This window comes from Neodiprion fabricii, chromosome 7, assembly GCF_021155785.1.
Source record: "Neodiprion fabricii isolate iyNeoFabr1 chromosome 7, iyNeoFabr1.1, whole genome shotgun sequence".
Classification (NCBI taxonomy): domain Eukaryota; kingdom Metazoa; phylum Arthropoda; class Insecta; order Hymenoptera; family Diprionidae; genus Neodiprion; species Neodiprion fabricii.
This window is the reverse complement of record NC_060245.1, coordinates 24,689,201-24,710,332: the sequence shown is the minus strand read 5'-3', so window position 1 is coordinate 24,710,332 and position 21,132 is coordinate 24,689,201. Positions and strand designations below refer to the sequence as shown.

The following is a 21,132-nucleotide window of genomic DNA, read 5'->3' as shown; positions in this document are numbered from 1 at the left end:
ATTAGAATTTTGAGATGATAAAAATGTGATGTCTGATGCGTAGAAAATATAATCGAAAGAAAGAAGTCTCGGTGCAGAAACAAAAACATGAAATTATAATATTTTGCCAACTCAATATCTTCAGCGACGAATGAGAATTTGAAAAATACAAAAACATACATCATCCACTTATATATGAAAACGAAGTGAATGTGTAATAAACACACAAAGCTGAAAAGAAGACAATGATATACATTAAAAGCACAGTGTTGGAGAAAATCAGGAAATATTAATAAATTTTTAGTTGAGTAAAGTAAATGAACTAATGAAAGAGAAAAGAAGAGAGAAAGCGGAAGAATCGGTAGCATGGCGGCCGGCGGTCCTCTTCGACGCGACGTCTTCAAGCTTAGCATCCGCCACCCCTCCGTACCCCACGTAGCACAGAGGCGGGCGAGAAGCATTTCGCTCATTCAAATGGTTCAAAGGTTGGCTCTTGCTGCTTAATTACCACTGTCTCAAGTGGGATGCGATTTTATTTATACGTAAGGAACTTTTAACGGTGCAGGGATTGCAATTCCGTTACAAGTTTGTTTGGCTCTGCCGACTATGATGAAGATATGAAGTTACTATCCAAATCTGTGGTATAAATAGTGCCAACTTTATAACCATTTGACGCTGTGGAATAAAAGTATCGCGTCCCCGCCTGCCTACCCCACGTCTTGATCCCCAGCCAGCGGCGCGAGTGTGATTACATACAACTTATGATAAACATGCACAACACACACTACAGTACACTCGAGCATACGACCCGCTTCTTATATACCTACGCGAAACCCTGCCTACCCCCACCTCTGTTCGGTATTCACCTACGTGGCACCTGATTATTTAGAAGAGCGACCGTCATTCAAATACAGGCAGGCATCGTAGATCACTCACACCGTGGTTCAAACTTACCGATTTCAACCTGTAGGGAAGGAACGGATTATTCACATCCTAATACTTGATTTTACTGTATTTCATACATGGAATAATTCTATTAAAAAAAAAAAATATTACTGAATTTTATTTGGGTCAACAGAAGAGCAAAAAATTTTATTAAGGCAGCAAATACGACTGTCGAAATACGATATTATGGCTGATTGAGTGGACCCCAAAATCATATTTAGCAAACTGGTAGGAGTACAATAATGTGCAGAATCATTGTTACCGCCACGCTACCTGCGATAGAGAAAGAAGGGAGAAATGGATACATTACAACGGCTTTTTCTGCCAGCGCTGCTAATTATGCTTAAAGGGAGTTCTGGCAGGTAAACCGAGGAAATTAATAGCATGCGAAGCTCACCGGCCCTCTTCTTCTTTTGCTTGTTGACTTTACAGCACCTCACCAACGTCGTTTACAGCAGGACGGTCAGGAAAACACCGCGACCTTGGTTCAGACGATTCAGTCGCACTGCTGCGCTTGTTACAGAAACCATGACAATATCCAACGCGCGGTCCCTCGGGAAGACGCCAGCAGCAAAGGTGAGTCTACACTCGTCATGATATTACACTCCACATTTTGGTTTGGGTACCGCCATAATTCATAATCATATTTCTAACTCTCATATTCACAAACATCCGCAGGGATTTAATTACTCCATGTAATCACAGAAAGTTCACGAGATACGTATTTATTGAATTTTGTGTAGAAAATCTTACGGGAACTGTGAGCACAAGGTATAAGTAGAAGAGTACGTACAAGAACACGGAGTGGGGACTTGATCCGATCGATATCTCGTACATAGGTATGATACTACCAGGTATCACCTGTTTGAGAATAAAATTGGAATGCCACAAATAACGTATTCAATTATTCATAAAATTATGGCAGTACCCTGGATTGTTGGTAAATTTGAATACAAAAAAAAATCACTGCACTGGACTGGAATGTATTGAATGACCACCTGGGTTCTTGACGTCTTTAGAAGAACAAGAAACAAAAAAAGACTTGACTGCGAAATTTTACAAAGTAAATAATACACCGAAACTTTGAACACCATTCCGGGTTGTCGGTAAATTTATAGAGGAAAATAACACTGCACTAACAAAAAAATATTAGATATCCTCCTGGATAGCCGGCGACTTCCTGAAGCAAAAATTTGGACAAGAATATCGAATACTCTCTTGAGTTGTCAGCGAAATTATTAAGAATAATTACGACACTAAAATATCAAATGCCTTCCTGCGTCGTGTTGGATTTTTTAAGCAAACCTGTACACTAAAATATTAAATACCCTTCCTCCTGGGTCGTGTTGGATTTTTTGAGAAAACTTTTACACTAAAATATTAAATACCCTCCTGGGTCATGTTGGATTTTTTAAACAAACCTCTACACTAAAATATTAAATACCCTCCTGGGTCATGTTGGATTTTTAAACAAACTTGTACACTAAAATATTAAATACCCTCCTGGGTCGTGTTGGATTTTTTGAGAAAACTTTTGCACTAAAATATTAATCACCCTCCTGGGTCATGTTGGATTTTTTAAACAAACCTCTACACTAAAATATTAAATACCCTCCTGGGTCATGTTGGATTTTTAAACAAACTTGTACACTAAAATATTAAATACCCTCCTGGGTCGTGTTGGATTTTTTGAGAAAACTTTTACACTAAAATATTAAATACCCTCCTGGGTCATGTTGGATTTTTTAAACAAACCTCTACACTAAAATATTAAATACCCTCCTGGGTCATGTTGGATTTTTTAAACAAACCTCTACACTAAAATATTAAATACCCTCCTGGGTCGTGTTGGATTTTTAAACAAACCTCTACACTAAAATATTAAATACCCTCCTGGGTCGTGTTGGATTTTTAAACAAACTTGTACACTAAAATATTAAATACCCTCCTGGGTCGTGTTGGATTTTTTGAGAAAACTTTTACACTAAAATATTAAATACCCTCCTGGGTCATGTTGGATTTTTTAAACAAACCTCTACACTAAAATATTAAATACCCTCCTGGGTCATGTTGGATTTTTTAAACAAACCTCTACACTAAAATATTAAATACCCTCCTGGGTCGTGTTGGATTTTTTGAGAAAACTTTTACACTAAAATATTAAATACCCTCCTGGGTCATGTTGGATTTTTTAAACAAACCTCTACACTAAAATATTAAATACCCTCCTGGGTTGTGTTTGATTTTTTAAACAAACCTCTACACTAAAAGATTAAATACCCTCCTGGGCCATGTTGGATTTTTGAACAAACTTGTACACTAAAATATTAAATATGTGGCGGCTTCGCCTCATAAAATTGGACAGAAAATTACAACCGGACGTGACAAATCCCAAAAATCCAAAATTCATTTAAAAATCCATATTTCCCCTAATCCTAAATTATTGCACCGCAATTCGGTACCCTAGCCTTTACAACCGACGCCGCCGCGCGTCTCGAGTTTTACAACTCGACCGCCCGCATGCAGATCCAAGTTTTATGACTTGATCGTGCATGCGCATTTTAGGCACGTTTTTCTAATTACTGGGTTTTCCCCATATTTTCTGCATGTCATCTCCTTTGTACCTTTTCGTCCTATCACAGACAAGAAATCCCTTCCATCCACCTACTTCCTAACTGTTTCCTCGTGCATAAAACCGATGCACGGACACAGCGCAGACACAAGACTCGGACACTCTCTCTGACACTCAACAGTGACTGACGGACACTCTCTCTGACACTCAACAGTGACTGACGTGCCCTCTCAACCGTCACCCGCGCTCATCAACTCTGCCAGCGCGCATTCAACATCACATCACATCATTCATTTTCTTCGTAACTTAATCAAGTATTTTGTAATAAATAATTCTTCTGGGTTTAAAGTAAACCAGTGTCATCTACCTCAATCACCCGACCACTAACCCCAAAGTGGTGACCCCGTATTAAAAAGGATAGTGTGTTTGAAGTGATTTTTTTTTTGCATAACAAGTGAAAATTCTCAAGATGACACCCCCGCCAATCAACGAACAAACTGCAACTGGATCAAAAGCTCTAACACAAACGACAGTGAAAATCCTTACACAACACTGAAGAACGAGCTCATCAAACGCATGGGATCATCTCAAGAAGTAAAAACTCGTCAACTACTCGAACACCAGGAGATCGGAGACCGCAAACCATCGCAATACCTACGGCATCTACGCGATCTCGCAGGAGCAGAGTTTCCTTCGAATGTCATTCGACAACTCTGGCTACAAGGCCTACCGACACAAGTCCAAGCAGTGCTCGCCACTCAAAAGAATGCCGAACTCAATGATGTAGCCGATCTCGCTGATTCAGTCATGGAAGCCATAAGAGGAACATCTTCAGGCCGTAATATCGCAGCCGTGCAGCAGCCGAACGAATCACTTGATACATTGTTAAGTATCAAAATCGCTCAGCTAACTCTCACTCTACGAGAAGAGATCAACGCACTAAAAGGAGCATTCAATTCCTCACGCTCTCGCTCACGTAGTCGCTCAAAATCCAGAAAACGACAATCTGATGACTCTGATCATGAGGACGATGAGAAACTTTGCTGGTATCATCGCAGGTACGGAAAAAAAGCGAAGAAGTGCACGCCTCCATGTGATTTCCAGGGAAACGCACAGGGCACTCGCTGATGGCGGTCGGCGATCCCTGCCCAAAACCACGCCGCCTCTTCATTACCGACTACGACACAAAAATACGATACCTCATCGACACAGGTGCTGACTTGTGCGTCTATCCACGAACGCTCGCTCGAGGACCGCACAAGAAATCAACCTACGAACTTGCAGCAGCAAACGGTTCTACAATTCACACATACGGCACAACAACACAGTCTCTCAACCTTGGATTACGACGAGAATTCCTATGGAGATTCATCATAGCCGACGTCTCCAAGCCAATCATCGGCGCAGATTTCCTGTCTCACTTCGGACTTCTAGTCGACATTCAAGGAGGCCAACTCATCGACAAAGAAACTAAGCTAACTTCACAAGGTAAATTTTTTCAGTGCATCATTCCCAGCGTGAAAGTTATCACCGGCGCATCGAAGTATCATCAGCTACTTGCAAGCTTCCCGGAGATTACGCGACCGGACGGACGCGCTCCCCAGGTCAAGCACCAAACTCGGCATCACATCGAGACAACACCAGGCCCGCCCGTCGCTTGCAAAGCTCGACGCCTTGCACCGGATCGTCTCTCTATCGCTCAGAAACAATTTGACGCGATGGTAAAACTTGGAACAGCGCGCCCGTCATCTAGCAGCTGGGCGGCACCTCTTCATCTCGTTCCAAAGGCAAACAATGATTGGCGACCTTGCGGCGACTATCGCGGACTGAACGCGAGAACAATTCCTGATCGATACCCGGTGAGACACATCAGAGATTTCGCAGGTCTACTCAGAGGGAAAAAGCGCTTTTCCGTCGTCGACTTGATGCGCGCTTTCAACCAGCTGCCCGTCTACGAAGACGATATCCCGAAAAACGCCATCATCACTCCATTCGGATTATTTGAGTTTCCGTACATGACGTTTGGCCTTCGGAATGCAGCTCAAACTTTCCAAAGATTCATGGACGAAGTTACCCGTGGACTAGACTTCTGCTTCCCATACATCGACGACATCCTCATAGCCTCAGAAGACGAAGAGCAACATCTCGAGCATCTCAACATTCTCTTCACTAGGTTACAGCAATACGGCGTCGTCGTCAATCCATTCAAATGTGTTCTCGGCGAAGAAGAAGTTAACTTTCTTGGATTCAGAGTGTCAGCCCATGGAATTCAGCCACTGGAAGACCGCGTGAAAATCATTCGCGATTATTCACAGCCCGACACAGCCAAAGCACTCAGGAAATTCCTTGGCATGGTAAATTTTTACAGAATTTGCCTGCCCAAAGCCGCAGAAACGCAAGCTCCACTCAATGATTTGTTACAAAACAACATCAAGGGCAAGGCAAAAGTCAACTGGACACCAGCAGCTACCATCGCCTTCGAGAGAACCAAAGAAGATCTCGCGAAAGCCACTCTTCTTGCACATACTGAAGCAGGAGCGCCACTCAAACTAGTATGTGATGCATCGGACAACGCTGCTGGAGCAACATTGATGCAACTCGTCGATGGAAATTGGCAGCCACTAGGTTTCTTTTCTAAGAAATTTAGTCCAGCCGAAAAGAAATACAGCGCCTTTGATCGAGAACTCCTCGCAATCTACTTGGCAATCAAGTATTTCCGATACATGTTGGAAGGACGCGAATTTCAAATTTTTACGGATCACAAGCCTTTAATCTATGCTTTTAGACAAAAGTTAGATAAAGCTTCTCCGCGACAATCACGACATCTCGACTTCATCGGACAGTTTTCCACGGACATCCAACACGTGTCCGGAAAAGACAACGTTGTAGCCGACGCACTCTCGCGCATCGAAGCAGTTTCGCAACCTCTGGACTACATTCTTCTCGAAGCCTCACAGCAAGATGACGAGGAACTGAAGAAATACTTATCTCCAGACTCTCCACTGCAGCTCAAACAAATACAAGTTCCAGGAACGAATGCCACCATTTTCTGCGACCTCTCAACGAAAAAAGCGCGACCATTTCTCACCGCGCCCTTCAGGAGAGCAGCCTTCAATTCTGTGCACAATCTCGCACATCCAGGCGTAAAAGCTTCGGTCAAGCTCATAACTCAACGTTATGTATGGCCGAAAATGAAAGTCGACTGCAGAGAATGGGCCAGAGCATGCATTAACTGCCAACGTTCAAAGATTACACGCCACGTGAAATCACCAATCCAGGACTTCCAAGCACCTTCCGGACGTTTCAAACATGTGCACATCGACATTATTATCATGCCATTGTCAGAAGGTATGAAATACTGTCTTACATGTGTCGATCGATTCACCCGCTGGCCAGAAGCTTTTCCAATACCGGACCAAGAAGCTGAAACCGTTGGACGTGCATTCTACGATGGATGGATTTGCCGTTTCGGACCTGCTGATCGCGTAACCACGGATCAAGGCCGGCAATTCGAGTCGAAACTTTTCACCGAAATTAATCGACTTTCAGGCAATCAACGCCTACGTACGACAGGGTACCATCCCGAAAGTAACGGAATGGTTGAGCGTTTTCATAGACAACTCAAAGCAGCAATACGGTGTCATGAAAACAACCAATGGACCCGCAGCCTCCCAATAGTGCTACTCGGAATAAGAGCAGCCTGGCGAGAGGACATTCAAGCGACATCCGCAGAATTGGTCTACGGTGAACCACTTCGTTTACCAGGAGAATTCATTGCATCGACACCTCAACAATCCGAAGATACAAGCAGTTACGTCAAAGACCTTCGACGAAGAATGCAAGAATTGCAACCAACTCCAGTCATTCGGCATGGTCAACGCAAAATCTTCGTTTTCAAGGACTTGCGAACAACAAGCCACGTTCTCTTGCGTCACGACGCTATCAAGAACGCACTTGAGAATCCATACGATGGCCCTTATCCTGTCATCAGTCGCGGCACCAAGGACTTCGTAATCAACAACAAAGGAAAAGAGATCACTGTATCCATTGATCGTCTGAAACCAGCTTACATTCTACACGAAGGTGACCAAGACGCTTCTCTTCAATCAACTGCTGAACGAACTACACAACAAGCTCCACCGCAGCCAACAGATTCGCAGCCCCAAACAGCTCCACAGCCACAAGGGATCGAATCTCCAATGCCAAGCAGTTCAGCACCATCGGCTCAAACCCAGAGAAGCCAGAACGAGAACAACAATCACCGGACCAAGCGGCGAGTCAGATTCACCGAACGCTACCAAGCTGGATTCAATTAACATATTTAATCGCGACTTCATCACTGGCAGGGGGGTACTGTGGCGGCTTCGCCTCATAAAATTGGACAGAAAATTACAACCGGACGTGACAAATCCCAAAAATCCAAAATTCATTTAAAAATCCATATTTCCCCTAATCCTAAATTATTGCACCGCAATTCGGTACCCTAGCCTTTACAACCGACGCCGCCGCGCGTCTCGAGTTTTACAACTCGACCGCCCGCATGCAGATCCAAGTTTTATGACTTGATCGTGCATGCGCATTTTAGGCACGTTTTTCTAATTACTGGGTTTTCCCCATATTTTCTGCATGTCATCTCCTTTGTACCTTTTCGTCCTATCACAGACAAGAAATCCCTTCCATCCACCTACTTCCTAACTGTTTCCTCGTGCATAAAACCGATGCACGGACACAGCGCAGACACAAGACTCGGACACTCTCTCTGACACTCAACAGTGACTGACGGACACTCTCTCTGACACTCAACAGTGACTGACGTGCCCTCTCAACCGTCACCCGCGCTCATCAACTCTGCCAGCGCGCATTCAACATCACATCACATCATTCATTTTCTTCGTAACTTAATCAAGTATTTTGTAATAAATAATTCTTCTGGGTTTAAAGTAAACCAGTGTCATCTACCTCAATCACCCGACCACTAACCCCAAAAATACCCTCCTGGGTCATGTTGGATTTCTTAAACAAACCTCTACACTAAAATATTAAATACCCTCCTGGGTTGTGTTTGATTTTTTAAACAAACCTCTACACTAAAATATTAAATACCCTCCTGGGTCATGTTGGATTTTTTAAACAAACTTGTACACTAAAATATTAAATACCCTCCTAGGTCGTGTTGGATTTTTTGAAAAAACTTCTACACTACAATATTAAATACTCTCCTGGGCTATCGGTAGAATTTTAATACACAAATCTGCACTCAAATTGTTAAATACCATCTTTTCCTAGATTGTGATGCATACGCGCGCGTCAGGTACATACGTTCTCCGGAACATAGATATAATATTGCAGGTTTACGTACCGGCGCGATTATAATTTTCGCCGCTCGAATGCATTTCGCGCCGGTGACATTGCATGTAGGCAATGTTCATCATACACCCGGAGTTTCCTCGCGATCTGAATGCCGTCTAGGTACGCAGGACAATACGACGTACAATTACTAGTGCGGAGAACGTTCGCGCCGTGATCAAAGAATCTTATGCAGACGAAAGAAGGTTAGGATCTGCGGTCCAAGCGTTACAGTTACGGAAGCGTCTACGAAAGAAAATGGCGAGTACCAGCATGCGAGCGAATAAATCTGGCTAGTTAAAAATTGTGCATACCTTCACCTACAGCATTCTCAGCGTAGGTACGTACAATCACGTTTCGGAAAGTTACGATTGACAATAATTCGAACACATACTCACAGCGATTGTTTCGAGAATCACCCAAGTCTTCTCACCTTCTATCGCAGATTATAATCATAACAACAGCTACTCACAACGGCGGGACTCGTACTTAGTTTAAACCCAATGGGATAGAAGCTATTTTCTGCATTACATCCGTACTGCGTGGCAGGAAAACACCAGCAAATACGACTAATACCAAAGTGTTTTCACTCGCCAAGGCGGTGGGAGACTGTAACCGCCGTTGATGCATTTGTCGCAGATTCCCGCTATCGAAAAATCTTTGTCACGTCAAGGGATTCAGATTATAGTGTCGAAAAGTGGCAAGCAGGCAAGAATCGTTGCACACCGCGACGTCAATCCTTCCTCATGAAACGTCCCGGCACGGAAAACTTGCCATAATTACCGGGAGAAAAGTCTCTGTGATCGCCCGGCCCGCGAGAAAACGACCGTTACAAATAACAAAATGGCGGATTCACCCGATCGTCAACCGTCAACGCCGGATTTATACCTCCTCCCTCTCCCGCACTCCCGCGTACGGCGGAGCAATTGGTAATACTGCACAGCTGCACAACCGATTATCATTGCCGTTGCAACTATCGGATAGATATTTCAACTTCTACTTAGGACACAGAGTGCGAATCTATTTACCTTAGAGAAATAAGAACGGGCATGCCGCGTTGAAACGTGAAGAGATTTTCGAAAAACAAAAGAAGCCCCTGCTTCCTCCGTTGCTGTAACCATGCAGGAGCGAAGCAACTAATACAGTCGATGAAATTGAACGTAAGTAGCCACGCAATCCCGGTTTCGTCACGACGCGAAGCGAAGGCACGAGTCATAAAGAATCTGACAAGAGATTTGGAAAATCGAGCGAATATTCGGAAGAGCGCGAACCTGTTGCATTATTGCGGAGGGATATCGGGGCCGCGTTACACATTCACATGCGCCGCGGAGATGGTAGGGAACTACATGTGTGTGCGCGCCCGAACCTTACCAAGTTCGCTACAATATTTGACATTGACTCTCGATTCGCGAGTTTTTACAATCATCCGGTGACCCGTGGCCATTATTTGAATAATCATTGAAATATCCTTTTTCACCTGTGAATTTGAGCACGGAATTCTCGCTGAACTATGTACGTATATTTGTGTTTGGGGTAATTAGGATCGGTGTAACAGAATTTGAGCAGCCACTAGTAAGATTAGATTTCTTATTTTTTTTTTATAAGCTCAAATTACTGATTACAAACTTAATTCAACTTGTGAACATGAAAAAATCGATACAGTTAATCACAGTTGTATTTCACGGTTAGACTAAATTCAAAACTACCTGATTAATAATGCTTCTTTCATGGTGCAACAAAATTGCAAACTTTCTGCTATCGTTTTCACAAAATTACGGGCTGACACAAAACCAAAATTTTGTTAACACGAATACTTTCTCAGTGTATAATTTTATCTTCACCGCGTAGGTAATAAAATAACGTTGAATCTGAGTAATTAACACCAGGCACAAGCTCTTTCCCGGAATGGAAGGAATTACGCGAACATTTCGCCTATTAATCTGTTCTTGGGATTACGTAAAATTGTATCTCATTTTTCGTAAATTATTGCGAGTTTCAAGTAGGAATCTCGTTCGATAAATATTTGATTCTATCAATGGAGCCACCCAAGGAAAACACTGCCCATGACTTTCGAAATGCAACTGGTGTTTCGCAATGTTCTTCCTTATCGACTCCTATGGCGAATAACCATTGGGTTGATAAGGCAGCTCCCGCGTTATGACAAACCTTGAACACGGCTGATAAACCCTCTTGCGGATAACATTGCGCGCGTTTGTTTATTACTGATTGTGAATCTTTTTCACAAGCAAGTATTAAATTTCTGTGAATCGTATATACCTAATAGTTCTCGATCAAATCATAGTCGTAATAATAATAATAATGAACGAAAAACAAACTATGAACGAATAAAATCTATCACTGTGCAAATATCAAATATGTGATATTATCCACCGCCGGTGGCTAGCTGTTTCCAACCATGTCAGGTTTTCAAATTTCATCATACGACATACTCAACTCTGTAGGTGAGTTAATGTAGTATAGCATTGGTGCTCACGCATAAAATGAACCAATTGGTGAAGGAATCATTAGTCAAATTTGGATCGTATCACAATTCAGGTACACCCGAACTATGGATGGAGTTGAGCGTATCATAATTTACGATATTGGCAACGTATACCATACCGACTCGCAGAAGCTACCTCTCTGTGAATCGATACTCTCTATCCGTCTACAATACAATTTTCAACGTCTTTACTAGAGTATCTAATTTTGTTCATCCGTGTAACCGATGTAACAATAATATAATGGTGCCATAACAACATGAATACGGAATAAGGGAGGTAATAACTTGATCGTCACGTATCAAAATAAGTGCTATTGAATTGACCTCTCGATACAATAATTTTGCAGGTGACACATATTACGACATAACAAGAACGTTTGCGACAACATACCCTGGCGTTTTGAGGCTATAATATCAAATACTTTGATCACTGTGGGCTACCCTGTCCAATTTTTAATTCCAATTAGAAATACGACCAACAATACTTTCACTGACCCGACCCTTTCTGCGCTTTATTTTCCAGAGATGCAGTGCAGCGCTTGACATTGTGAAAACAGTGATCCGTCTACGATTAGCTTTGGGATTCCTTGGGAGATCAAATCAAAGATCATATAACAAGATATATCGAGATCGACGTATGTGCGGACTCATTCTGGGAAAGATGATCCATACTCAGTGGTTCGATGAACTGTACGGAACACTATCCTGATCCGTTCCTAATTAGGATAACCATCAGGTACACAGCAAAAGTCAGGGGTGGTTGGTACGTAACTCATTTGATTCTTTTTCAAACATAGGATCTCAGGGTAAGAAAATTGGCAACCGTTCACTTTTCGATCGCGTCGCAAGTGAAGTACTCAAGCTGGAAGTGGTAAATGGACTCGTCTACTATCGCTGTCCGAATGAAGTTCATGCTCTACGATATCTACAGACCATTATAATTAGTCGCCTAGTTCGTAATTCTCAACAACCGTGATTTCCAGCAGGATGTATAATGTAAAGGGGTATTTCTAAGTTCCGGATATCTATAATGCGAGTACAAAAATTTCACTCAATTTTTCCCATCGGTGTGCTTTTTATTTTTCCTCCTTCTTTGCGAAGTCCTCATCTTTTTCCAACTCAAAAGTCGGTCGCGTCTCCGCCCGTAGCAGCTGACACCGAGATTCGCCCCCTGCTTACCTGCAGAGTTGCCCGGGTCTTGGGCAGAGTGTTGGTTGGGATGCAGTCAGCAGCTGGCGAAACGCCGGGTCAGAGGGTAATCCTATTGGCGGAGTGTAGCATCGCGACGCTTCACCGTCATTGGTTGCTCCTATGAAATGGGGCGTGGCACGACGAGACAACCAAGGTTGTGGCGACGCTCAACACCCCCGCAACCAGCGATCCCGTCCTGGCCAGAGCTCGAAGAGCCGGCATGGCGGCAGTCGCAGCCGAGCAGAGATTCTCCGCTTGTTTGTTAAATTTTCTCTCTCTCTCCCTCTCTGTGGCAAACTATCGACCACCAATTAAAATATGCATTCCCTGGTCTCCGGCAAAAATCGAATCAAATTTTTTTCTCCGTGCTGCAGTTTATAGTCTCCTGAAACGAAATCATGGCCTCAAAATCCGGTGCCTTAAGGCGTCGTTTCGCGCAATAGCGTTGAATGGAACATAGTCGTCATAACGTATTACACAGGCCATCAAATCTCACGGCGCTAGAACGTAAACGCGTATGACGGTATTTTGGTTAGCAGCGTAGTTTCAATTGTACAGTGCTAAATATAATCCGTCGACCTCATTGAGAAGGAAGTAACAGATGGTTGCTTCAGCTTGCACGGTTATTACTCCTCTGCGGTATATAGATATAATACACAACACTTACTGCTCTTCCGCAAGTAGGTACCTATGGTCTTCAAGAAGTCGAATTACCTGCAACAACCCATTTGAAGATAGCTGATGAAAAAGCATCAGGTCACATGGTGCTAATCTTCTTAATTACTCTAGGAATAAATCCCAGTGTCTCCGACAAAGGGTATTACAAATACGTAACTACACTATAGGTATGTGATACGCGATGCGTTCAATTATTCTAACAATAAGCTCGGATACAGTGTGCAGGAATTGGAAGGTAAGTTGCCATCTCGGTCCAATATGCGTATACGAAGTTTAACTTGGTATCCTCGGTCTTCTCAAGGCTTCAAAGCACCGACGGCATTAGTGAACGCGAAGCCTCATTCCGTGCTCTTCATCTTTCATTCTCCCTCCATCTTGGGTCCGACAACGTCCACCATCCTCCATGCTCCATCCTCCACACTCCACACTCCAAAGCTCTCCATCCACCGTTCCGCGTTCTCTGTTATCCCTTCTCCGTCTTCAATTCTCCGTCCTTTTATTTGCAGGCAACGATCAACAATTATTGCCGCGCTATAGCCGAGGAAGTGGAGGGAGGCTGTCCCTGGACCAAGCCCCAGCTCCCAGTCTAGTCCCCCAGAAGAGGGAACCGGCGAGAAGCGCAGGCGTCGAGACGCCCGCCGCCGCCACATCAAACGTAGCCGCTATAGGTTAAATCCTCGGATCCGTTTTTCTTGTTTTTCCCACAGTGGCACCTGATCCCGCCTTCAAAAGTAGACCCGGACCAATCCGCGGTACACGTCGCGTCGCCCGTTGCTTTCGCATCTCCTCCGTCAGCTACCACGCAGACGGTCAGTCGTCGGTTGTTATCAGATCAGGCGGACCCGGCCACGTCAGTCAATCGTCATCGTCATCGCTGTCAAATTTCAGCGTCAAGTTGAAGATCCGTATATTCTCCAGTGCCGGGAAAACTGTATTTTCGTTGAGTGTACACGCGAGTTCGTCTCCAAATCAGTGACACACACGTGCCGATATTAACAGTAAGTTCAGTATAACAGTGCTTCGATCCAGATTTGATCTTTCGATGCCTCGATTCGACTGCGTTGACGTGGTCCGCTCTCTGATTTTCAATTTTAGAATACCATATCAGTGGGCACAGCGTCCATACAAGATATTTAATTGCCTTGAAATTATGCTACACTGATCGAGTCGTCGGGAATTCTTCTTAAATAATTCACAAAACAATTCTACATCTTTAGGTAAATTAATTTCTTACAGGAAATTCTTTTGTCTTTGACAATTTTCATTACACGACCAGAAAACAGCACTGTCTATAGGTTATAGCTATTGGCTGCTCGTTGTTACGCACAATTATTACGTATTTATTTGCAGAAAAGTGCTTAGTCCAGGCGCCACGGCGTAATGAATGGAGCGACGGCCGTCGGTACCGCCGGAGATCATCTTGGCCAGTCGCAACAACTCCACCACGCTAGCAGTCCGGAACATCCACGAAGTCCGGGAAGTCCTTTAAGCCTAAGGCGAGGTTCGTCTATTTACAAAATACCTACCTATAACCTGAGTCTCGAACAATTCGTTTATTTGTACGGTGGGTTTGGTCGCTCCGACGGCAAGAGACGCGGAGTGTAACCTACCTGCGATCCAAATCTACAAGGGATCCATTAAATTGCTCTCAAGGTGGGCGAAACGATGCGTGAAAACTTAAATTTCCCGTAATAACGTCTGATAATTAAATCGAGTACAGAATCGACGATTGAATTGGTATTAGGTTTCAATGTTATTGGATCGTCGTGGCGTATTATTTTTCAATATTTTTACAAGCTAGTCGCAGCGAAGCTTACAATGCAAGTGCGGAGTGCAAAGCGAATATTCGTTGAAAATTGATTAAATCAGTAAGTATGGTCAATGATTTACAGTTATTAACAGCGTATGAATACCAGGAATACTTTTGTGCGATGGTTCGAAGCTAGTTGGTAACTATTCACTGATTCATATTTGTGTATTACGAACACTGAGTATAATACGTAATATTAAACATATTATGTATATTACAAATATTTTACCAAGTGGTGGTTCCGAATAGCTGCACAACTGCGTACTTGAACGAATATTCGAATTACACATACGCACAGACACCTCGGACAAAGATACAAGCGTCGAGCACAGAATTCATCGACAAGCAGCTGTGCAGTATAAGCGAATCCCGCGGCAAGAAACGATCATGATCAAATTATAACTTATGCGTGTATTAGGTAGCCCAAGAATCGTTCACCTTAAGCCATCGAATGTCATCATTTTGTGTCAACATCAAATTTCGTGTCACATGCACGTATATACGTATATAAAGTACAATACAACGTTATTATACACATCCATATGTAACCCGTCTTTGATATTTGTACAAAAAGCAAAAGAGGGTATGAAAAAACGGCAATTCGTTACGCGGATGAATAGAGTCAAGAGAAATTAACAGGTGCGATTCACGTCGTATGCGGCCTTGGCTTTAATAACGAATCCGGAATGATTCTAAATCAGCGTCGGTCCACTCGCCAAGTCATTTGAATTCCCCTGACCTTATACCGTACTGCGCTGTACGAATCGAGGAGATGAAATCTTGGATCGAATGCGGATGATGCCATTGGAGTAATCGAATTCTCGTGATTCGACGAAAAGTTACGAGTGGCAGTACGCGCGAAGCTTGTCAAATACCAACCGCGTTGTACCGCATTCAATTTGTGCTTATCCTGTCTAGCTTCCGCAGTCTTATTCGGTGATCGTTATCGCAACGTTTATGTGGTGCTGATACGCGTGAATTAGCGCCACGAAATGATCCACTTGGATCCGCCGACCAGCGATCACTACCAGCTACCACTTGATCACTGTAACGGTGTGATTTCTAACCGATGAGTGGTTCGGTTCCATTAAGCACGCGCCTCGCTTTTTAACGAGTATGAAATGCAATTTTTTCCCTGGCGCCAAGCCAGAGACCCGACAATCTAGAACTCACATCTGGTTTAAGAGTAAGCGTTAAATTTCATTAGCATATCAATGGTGGTGGCTGCTGCGCCTCGAAAGTCCTCGGAGTCTGGGGGACGTCGGGACGCCACCTGCGACCCCCCTGAGTCTAAACTCCCGCATGGCTTTTGGCTACAAACAGGCAACTCCGTTCTCAATCGCATCTGACATGAAAATTCTGAAAAATCTTTAGTTTCAATTCGACGGAATTTCGGAGGAAGATCAGTCTCGGTACGCGGATTCCAGACGATTTCATATTTTGGTACATGACGTCAAGATAGGTATGCGGAAAAGTAAAAAATGATTGCGAAAAATAGGTTTTACATTATCGCGATATTTGACATTGATTGGTTCTTTGGGCTCAGTGTTCTGCAGAGTATAATTCCAGCGGAATTATAAACACCGCGGTGGGGAAAATTGGCGTAAAGTAAGTAGTAAAGGAGGTCTTGTGATTTTCTTCGTGCCCCTTAAACAACCGTATACAAAACACAATCCCATCAAATTTCGGAGTTAAATCAGCAGCGAGAATATAATAACTCCGGCAATAGTAGCTGCGAGCTGCACTCTCGGAATGATTGGAATAATTTTATCCTTGGGGTCGTGCCCCGATCGTGACGGTAGGGGAAAAATCTGTATAGTTATATCTACAATCTACATATTCATGGGAAGGAGCGTTACTTCGTACTTCTTGAGGTTTTTCCAAAACCCCATTTCCCGATGTAAATATTGTTTACCGAGAAAGAGAATGAAATTAGATAGCGAGATATGCGGTTGTCTGAACGCAAGAGCTGCGTAAGCCCTTGGGATCAGAATAGATATGACAAAAAAAAAAGATTCGCCCACTTTTATAACGGCTGCAAATACTGCAGCGTACATCGTATTTTCCTTTGAGGCGATCGAATTTATATTTTTTTTTTTTTTTTTTATCATGCATTTTTCCGTTATACCAGCAGCTTGTAGCCATTCCCATCTGTACACTTGTATAACCTGAAAATAAACAGGCATCCGTTTTTCTTCCTCTCTGCAGCGTAGCTGGTACCCTGCATTTCACCACTTATATGTATAGCTACAGCTAGTATATAATATTAGGCAAAGTGCTACGATTGTAGGTGCGGGCGTTATATATTTACGTGTATTAAATAAATGCAATTAATTCTTATGCAATTGGCGAACAGGGGGTGTAAAGGCCCCCCTCCCTCCTCCCCTTCTCGCCCCAGCAACATAGAATGGCACAGACTCCTTATAATGCAATCAACCGGGGGTTCACGAGGTCCTATACGCTCCTACTCTTCAATGGGGTTACTAACGTCGAGAACGTCGCTGAACGAGCACGAGAAAGAGATTTAGGGATTACCCGCCAAAGGGGGTGCGGCAGACTGATCGGGTCAGCGGAAATGAATTGCTTCGTAAGAGTGGTCTTAACTGATTAACTTGATTGACGGAGAAAAAAAAAAACTACATGTATTATGCATGGGTATGAAAAATATGCCGATACGAGCGTACGTATGATGTACGCGGTAATTCTTTGACCGTGAATTTCTGTACGTTGTATTTTAATCTACCCAGTTTTGGTATCCAGTGGATGTTTCAGCGTTCCCGTAACTTCAGTCGTGTGGCTACGTATATTTGAATCATAAAATTATTTACCTATGGCTTCCAATAATCGACAAACATGCTTGACATGCTGCGGTACCGAGGACAGAAGTCAAGCTGACATCCCGCCGGTGTTTCTTACATGACTTTACTATATACTTTGCGTTAGTCGAGTTGAGTGTCTCTGCGTCGCGTAGTCTTCTCACAACAGGATCAGTTTATGCAACTGTTACCTCGTTTTTGAACTCGTTTAATAATAATAATAACAACAACAACATCAACGATAATAATAATAATAATAATAATAATAACAACAATAATAACAACAATGGCAGCAGGAATCGAAGGTCTTGAAGGCGGCAGCCTGTTTGTCTAACGCCGCGATGAACACACACTCGCATGTATAGTCGGAGTTATGCGATATGCATACAACCATCCAAGCGTACATCTGACGGATCCGCGGCGGGTGACGACTACATGTACGGGCACGTGTTTTGGGAGCAGACGTTCCGAATCTTGATACAATTACACGAAGTGTCGGGAGATTAGGGAAAGCGACCGCTTGAAATTCCACCACGTTCCATGTCCGTAGGCGATAAACATATTGACCAATGTTCAGCGTGTTAACGTTTCAAGGAAGCACCCGGTATTTTCGTTACAGATTCGGGTGACAGTAGCGTTATTTCACCGGGACTTCCGGAGCGGTACAGTCCCCTCGGCGCTACCGGGTCAGCCTCGAGCCTGGACCCTTACGCATCACGGGGTGTCCAGGACTGTCCGCTGCCGCTTTGCCGAGGAATGCCATCGGAGTTTCCTCCCCCGAGATCACCGTACTTGACAGCTCTTGGGAACGGGCATCCTCACTTGATGGGCCAGGTACAGCAGCAGCCTCAGCACGGCGCCAAACCGCCCCGGACACTGGGCCTGATATGCGTCGTCTGCGGCGACACCAGCTCAGGGAAACACTACGGGATTCTCGCTTGCAACGGGTGCAGCGGTTTCTTCAAGAGGAGCGTGCGCCGCAAGTTGATTTACAGGTCAGAGAATTTTTCTACATGCAATTACAAGCGCGACAACCTACCTACAGCCAATAATTGCGTATCGCGTCGTCGAAGGTCGGGAACTCGATACCCTGAAATTTGGCACGACTTTGCAATCGCGTCCAAGATAGAATAACTACCTATAGGTCGAAGAACAATTTGTCCAGCTACCGCTTCAATTGAGTCCGCGTTACACGTACGTATACGTAGACGCGAGGAGCCATGTGGCTCGAGAGTCGAGCGGGATCATCCTAATGCCGGCAACAATGGTGCTCATCTCACGGTATCATATCGAATCCCCGTGCCAGCCGAGCCAACAACCCGTCCCTCGGGAGGCACCATCCGTCTCCATTGAATCCCTTTCAACCGTGAGTTCGATCGACGGGCCACGGTGGCGCACGCACGCATTCGACTGTGTGTCCTCAGCCTGGTAGGTACCTACGTATGCGTTGGCATAGGATTCAAGGTGCCGTGTAAGGCAGGCCAAAAGCAGCGCCAATGCTCTCGATATACGGAGGATCGTCGACCCTTCGCCCGAGTCCGTAGAAAATTAAGTCCGGTTTGAAAAATGAATATTTTCTCCACCGCGTCCTGAACGTGACCGGAAAACGAATACCAGAATGGGATCTCCTCCGGTAAATCTTACCTCACTTTCGTCAGATTTATACGGGATTCGAGTCAAGCTCATTTTCATTCACATTCCAAATCATTTATCAGTCAACCTCCCGGCTTCGACCATTGCCACCCGTTCACCCCTCGGGAACGAAACTCCATCGTCATAGGTAGGTAGGTATCCTCTGGAGACGAAGGTGTACGCCATCTCGGACTCTTTTGTGTTGAATAAGAGTGTCAACGACACAATCATAAAGGCCAAAACAGATTCACATACACATTCACTCTCGCGTACAGACAACACACTTACACGGAACATATACACAAGGTATACAATGTTTACCTTCTTCTTGACACTTACGTCTTGTGTATGAAAAGTTAGTCGTTACAGAATAAACATACAAGACAGACGTACAGAATTTCTTTCACTATATATATAAACTGTTCTCTAATTTATTTAACCATTTCCTCTCCTAATAAAGTAATTCAGGCAACTGCAGACAATTTGCAACATTTTGCATCTGTGTCGTGCGCGACGGGGATTTTGCAGATTAAGCCGATACGCGTAATTCGCGGTGGATACCTATGACTCCTCTCGTTCATAGTCATATGGCGCATAGATAGTGAAGAGTACAAGTTAAGGCACGGTTCGTTGCCGCAATGGAGATTTGAGGACTGAAGAGCCTTCGCACAGATAACCAATTACCGGGACGGTTGAGGGTGACGGTGCCGGTCGACGCCGTTATATCCGAACGACAGATGCGTCCCGACGCGACGCGACGCGCGACGCTTATACCCCGCAATCGTTGGATTACCTACCAAACTATCTCCCGCCCCGCGCACAACCGAGCTTGGTATAATTGGTGCGCTTTGTTGCCTGTTCGGACCCGGTTTGTTGTCAATTTTCATCAATATATTACACCTACTCTAAGCTCACACGGAAATTCCCGACTGTAATACTTCGGCTTCCGGTAATAATCAAACACTTCGCATGGCTCATCCTAAATCTTTTCTTTCTCTAAAATTGATGATAATTCCCACGCGCTCCCGTAAATTTTTGAAAGCCAAACGAGGCATGGCCTCGATTTATAATACCGGCGATAAACGACGCGCGGGGCAATTAAACGGAAAAAAGCAAAGAAAGTCACGTGCAGTGGCAGTGGTTTAGTTTGGGCGGAGTAGCCGGAGCGAGGCTTGATGCAGCAAACAATAAGGCGGCACGCCTCGGCAAGATAGAATACAAGTTGTACATACATGTACGTGTAGCGGAGAATGGGCTGGAACGAAAACGGGACAGAGAGATGGGTAAATAAATGTATGATGTGGTTCTGAAGGGTAGGTGACAGTAGGTGAAGGGCGGGAGTCCCCGTCGGGGTGTGAACGCAAATCAATTTGTGGGCCCCATGCCAGCACGCCACGAGCCTTCCTACATCCCTCCTCATTTCTCCTATGTATCGGGACAAGATACTACCCTCGCGTGAATCACAGAGGTTCGCTACTTCGCGAATGACGTTAGCTCAAATCGCCCTAATGAGGACACAAAAATTATTCAATCCATATCTACGTTAATCGCCAAGTGATGCCTCGTGTTTGAAAAATCATTGAATAACGAATAAAAAATCTGGACAAGCTTCTTTCACCCTCGTAGAATCCGGATCCATATATCCTTGCATGCTGCTGAA

The 21,132-nt window shown here is 44.1% G+C and overlaps 1 protein-coding gene across 1 annotated transcript in view; it reads left to right on the top strand.

The window, feature by feature from the left end:
- Nucleotides 1-907: 907 nt before the first annotated feature.
- The window catches only part of LOC124186494 (photoreceptor-specific nuclear receptor-like), a 28,639-nt gene continuing 8,414 nt past the window's right edge, over nucleotides 908-21,132 (top strand). Inside the window, exons 1-6 of the mRNA XM_046578253.1 lie at nucleotides 908-1,286; nucleotides 1,357-1,500; nucleotides 11,869-12,108; nucleotides 13,721-14,212; nucleotides 14,565-14,715; nucleotides 18,460-18,835. Coding sequence (XP_046434209.1) covers nucleotides 14,595-14,715; nucleotides 18,460-18,835 — 497 coding nt within the window. The 5' untranslated portion in view covers nucleotides 908-1,286; nucleotides 1,357-1,500; nucleotides 11,869-12,108; nucleotides 13,721-14,212; nucleotides 14,565-14,594. The remainder of the gene's footprint in view (nucleotides 1,287-1,356; nucleotides 1,501-11,868; nucleotides 12,109-13,720; nucleotides 14,213-14,564; nucleotides 14,716-18,459; nucleotides 18,836-21,132) is intronic.